Here is a 5,166-nt window from a genome sequence, read left to right as displayed (position 1 = left end):
CAATCAACCAATAGTTTGTAGTTTTCTTGGATCCTCCCAAGAAACTACATTCTCCATAAAAGCATGAATCTTGATTTCATTTTCTTTCTTATCCTCAGACATATATGCGGATGAGGAACAGATGATGAGCAATGAGGAACTGATTTTGAATCATGTTTCCATAGCTTTCAGCTATGTGGCCTAAACTATGCCCATATCTTCAATTTTTTTGGTTTAGATAACTGATCTATAAATCAGAAATAACAACTATACATTTTTAGAGGTACTAATTTGAGAAGACACTTTTAAAATACTTATCAATGTGTCTGGTACGTAGAAAATGATCATAAATACAAAAGGCTCAGTCAATTCATCACTTATTGTGATGGATAATGGAGAAAGCTGGCCATTTAATTTTAACTCAGATGTTACACTGATTAAAATGGTTATGGTGGCCAAAATGGTCACTTGACCTGATAATTCAGCTTCCTTATGAGTTCAAAATCAAAAAGTGAGCCGAGAAGTGAGAGCAGAAATGCCTTTTATAAAAATCTCTCTGTGGAAACTCAGAAGAGAAGTCTGTCTCTAAACCAGTGCAGCTATAGATGAATGAATCCTCTTTGCTTGATACATCCTTACTAGAGAGAATAACCATGAATTGAAAACTGAAATTATTTTGAATGTAAAATCTATCTCAAAATTTAATTTATGCATGTCAATTCATTGTTCTTTCTATATTTTCTTGACTATAGTGTGAATTGGAGCACATACTGTCATGAGGTATTTTTTTAATATTTATTTTCTGAAATTTTTATTACTTAAAATTGTCCCATCTAGGGATATTATTTCAAGAGTCGACTCCAAGAACATATTCATTATCAGCATCATTTCTACATCATTTTCTCCTCTTGCAAGTTACAAGTAAATAAAGGTCAAAGCACTTTTTCCATTAATTGGCTTTTCAAAGACATTCAAAACTGTGAAGCTCAGAGGTGCTTGAGAAATCTAACACACAGGGGAGTTGAGCAAGAATAAGTCACCTGGCACCACAGTGAGGTCTCTATTACGTGTGAGGGCCACAGTGGAACTTTAAGTTCTCCTGTCCTGGCAGGGGACATGGGAATGTTTCTGGACTCATAGTCAGGCTTGGCTTCGAATGAAAAGGACATGTCATCTACCCTAAGATGCTGTAGGCAGGGCTTAGAAGCTCTTACTGACCCAGGTATGTGTTACACTCACCCCTGGCATTTGATTCAGTGCTTATCCCAGCGGCTTTAAGATGTTCCATTCTAAATGTGAGGGGCCTTTGGAATCCAGGTCCAAACACCCAACTGAAGCAAAACAAAAGGAGCTGGCCTCCTGGTTAAAGACCAAGTCTGCAGACGCCTCTGAATAGTGTCAATTTTTTAACTACTTCTTGAAACTCACTTTGACTATGTGTGTGTGATTATTGCCACTTGTATTTAAACATACAGGATGTACACGTAGAGCGGATTAAAAGATATGCTACAGCGGAATCACTAAGCACAGTGCTTGACTCAGAGAAAATGGTGTAAGATTATCATTGGTTGTTTTTATATGTTTCAACTTCTGGTATTGCATAATGGAAAGCAGGTCACACTGGAAGAATAAGATGTGGATATTCAGATGGAATCCAAATGTTTTCAATGTGCTCAAAGATATCAGTGCTGTTGGTTTCTAAAAAATATTCTCTGTTTTGTTGGATTTAAAAGCAAACTGTTTTCTCATAATAAATTAAAGGTGCATATTAAACTAGCTTGTTATTTTTACCCAAGACAGACTTAGAAGAGCAATCAAAATCCATTTGCATAGCTACTTTTAAAAGATGCAGATGTGCATTTTGTAGGAAAAAAAAGTGAACTTACATTTATGGAATAACTGTAATACTAGAGAACTGATAAGGAATAGAGTAATAATATAATAAGATAGGGTAAGAGTAATTGAAGGACAATAGGCTGTATTATGTTGATTGGAGAACATCATAAGAAGTCATGTAAGAGGTAGTAACAGTCCTGTGTAAATGGACATACAGATAGACATCATATTCATTAACCCAATTTTGCTTAGAAAATACTGAAGGATTTAGAAGGCTTAATATTACTAGAATTTGTTATGGTATATTTAGTATCTGTTTTCTTTTTTCAGTACAATAATTAAGTCTGAGTTCTAATCTTCTATCCCCTAAAATGAGAGTCTCTACAGCAATGGAGAAGAGAAATCACACAGTGACAGAGTTTATCCTGTTGGGGTTCACAAGAGACCCCATAATGCAAAAGGTACTGTTTGTGCTATTCCTTGTCATGTACACACTGACTGTGGTAGGAAATTTTACATTCATCGTGCTCATCTACAATGACTCCCGGCTCCACACACCCATGTATTTCTTCATTGGAAATCTCTCTTTTCTGGATCTCTGGCTATCCACTGTCTACACCCCAAAGATCCTGGTCACCTGCATCTCTGAAGACAAGAGCATCCCTTTTGCTGGCTGCGTGGCTCAGTTCTTCTTCTCTGCTGGGCTGGATTATAGTGAGTGCTATCTGCTGGCTGCCATGGCTTATGACCGCTATATGGCCATCTCAAAGCCACTGCTCTATTCCCAGGCTATGTCCATTAAACTGTGTGCTTTTTTAGTAGCTGCCTCCTATCTGGGTGGCTTTTTTCCGGTTTCCTTCTCACCAAGAAAACCTTTACCTTTGACTTCTGCAATGACAACATCATTGACGATTTTTTCTGTGACTTGATTCCCCTGGTAAAGCTGGCCTGTGGGGGGATGGAGGGCTACCAGGCTCTGATGTATTTCCTTCTGGCGTCCAACGTCATGACCCCCATTGTGCTCATCCTGGCCTCCTACCTGTTCATCATCGCCACCATCCTGAGGATGCACTCCACCCAGGGCCGCCTCAAGGCCTTCTCCACCTGCTCTTCCCACCTGACCTCTGTGACCTTGTACTATGGCTCCATCCTCTACATCTACCTGCGCCCTCAATCTAGCTATTCTTTGGATACAGACAAAATTGTTTCCACGTTTTACACTGTGGTGTTCCCCATGTTGAATCCCATGATCTACAGCCTGAGGAATAAAGATGTGAAAGAGGCTCTGAATAAACTCTTCAGATGAGTCTGTCTCCATCTGGAAAAGTACATAACCATTCATCAGGTTATTACATTGCCAAGAGAGTTGCTACTAGGTTTTGTCAAAATATAATATATGTTTAAATGTTTGCTCTTACATTCATGTAAGTTTAAGTGTTTCCTCTTTTATATAAGTCAGATAAAAAAAGAAAGGAGACTTTAGGTAACTATATTTGCATAAAGATGTAAAAATTCACTATTTCAAATTTCATGTTACTTTAAAAACAAAAATCTTTCTTGAACCAAAAAACTCTCCCCTAAAGTTTTTTTTCTTTTCTTTTCTATTATGAAAATACCATACAGAGGGGTTACAATGACCTGGGCAAGATAGTGAGTACATTTCTTATCAAGCATTGTTGCCTCCTCTTTTGTTTCCCATTTCCATCCCTTCACTTCTCACCCCCTACCCCCTACTGTTCCCCCACAAAGTTGTAAAATCAGTGCTTTGTTATTAGCAGAAGATTTGATTGACTGATAGATATATTCAGGATAGTACCTACCACTCACTGACCCCAAATACTAGAAACATTTTGAATGAGTTTTAATGGTTTACTATGATAAGTAACTTTGTGATATTTACCACTTTTCCTTAACAGAGTATTCTAAATATTTATATTTAAGTTTTTCACCCTGAAATATTACCACTAAGAGGTAGAGGCACCTCAAAATACCATGGACACAATTGGTCCCAAGAGGTATGTTCCTTTTAAATTGAAGGTGCTAATACCAGTTCTCTCTCTTAAAGAAAACCATTTGGTTTGCAAAAGATCTGGGGGGAAAATCATGCAAAGTGAAGTAAATCAGGCCCAGAGAGACAAAGGATGCATGTGTTCTCCAATAAATTCATAAATACGTTAGTACAGAACTTGGAGTAGCATTCAAGGGTATGTAAACATATTAACTGAAATACGGTAAATTCAGTGGAGAATAGAAATGGTGAATTCCTTAGAATGCTTAACTCACAGTCTAACAAAATAAACAACAGCAAATGGGACCTGGGAAGGTGAGGGAGAAAGGTTCAGCGCAGCAGGGTAGATAAATGAAGACAGGAAGGAAGACAGAATGCAATCATAAAATGCAAGCCTATTTTTTTAATGAATTCTGAGGGAAGATGTGTGTTGATGAGGGATGGGGGAGAATAATGAAAGGGTGACATTAATCAAAAAGCATTGTATTCATAAACTGCTTTGTTGAATGGTAGCTCCCTTATACAACTACTTAAAGATACTTTTTAAAAGAAAGAACAAACAAAGGAGGGGTAACAATGCTCAACAAGAAATGTTCTCATTACCTTACTTATGTAACTGTAGCCCCTCTGTAGAGCATCTTTACAATAGAATACCATTTAGAAAAGAAAAAAAATCAGTTGAGAATCCAGAGAGATGATATTAGTGATTCACTGTAAGACTACTGAAGCACCACTTTTTCTTTTCACTAAGATGAACATCCTGTGCTTCTGTATCCAATTTGTGATTTAAGCAAACAAACATTATTTAAAAATAACAGAGAAGTACAATGATTTGCAAAACATAAGCATATTTTAGCCAGCAGATAAGATTTTATATAGAGAATACATAGTGATAAAATTAAAGGGTCAGTGCTATATGGTCCATTCAACTTTTATTTGTTTTATAACAAGACGATATTCATATGTTGAGTCTGTGTAAAGCATAGATATGTCTCTTTCACTGGTATACTCAGAAAGAATGAAAAGAGAGCACTATGAGTTAAGCAAACATATTGTGTAAATCTTTTTATGTTATATAAAATAAGTTTAAAACATCCGAGGTTCACACAGTGCTGGAATATCTGATTTTGCATCAGTGCTCACACTGGCTGAGCTGGCTTAGAGGTCAAATAATATAATCTATAATCATGGAAACAAATTGTAACCTTTTAGAAATAGGAACTGCTAGTGTAATTTTAAGATGTTTTATGTGCAAAGTTATGCCAACTCAGTCTCTGTTTTTTTAATGATTTCTTTTCTACTTCTCGCTGATGATAATATAATTGCTGTAAAAATGCTTTTTA

General features: G+C 36.6%; 1 protein-coding gene across 1 annotated transcript; it reads left to right on the top strand.

Annotated features, from left to right (window-relative positions):
• Nucleotides 1-2,204: 2,204 nt before the first annotated feature.
• LOC105995467 (olfactory receptor 1013-like) lies at nt 2,205-3,121 on the top strand. Its single transcript, XM_013029183.1, is given in 2 exon segments — nt 2,205-2,655; nt 2,658-3,121. Coding segments are annotated over 2 exon segments (915 nt in total).
• The last annotated feature ends 2,045 nt before the right edge of the window (nt 3,122-5,166 follow it).

Source organism: Dipodomys ordii, unplaced genomic scaffold, assembly GCF_000151885.1.
Source record: "Dipodomys ordii isolate 6190 unplaced genomic scaffold, Dord_2.0 Scaffold117, whole genome shotgun sequence".
Lineage (NCBI taxonomy): Eukaryota > Metazoa > Chordata > Mammalia > Rodentia > Heteromyidae > Dipodomys > Dipodomys ordii.
Note: the sequence above shows the minus strand (reverse complement) of the source record. Positions and strands in the feature narration are given on the sequence as shown.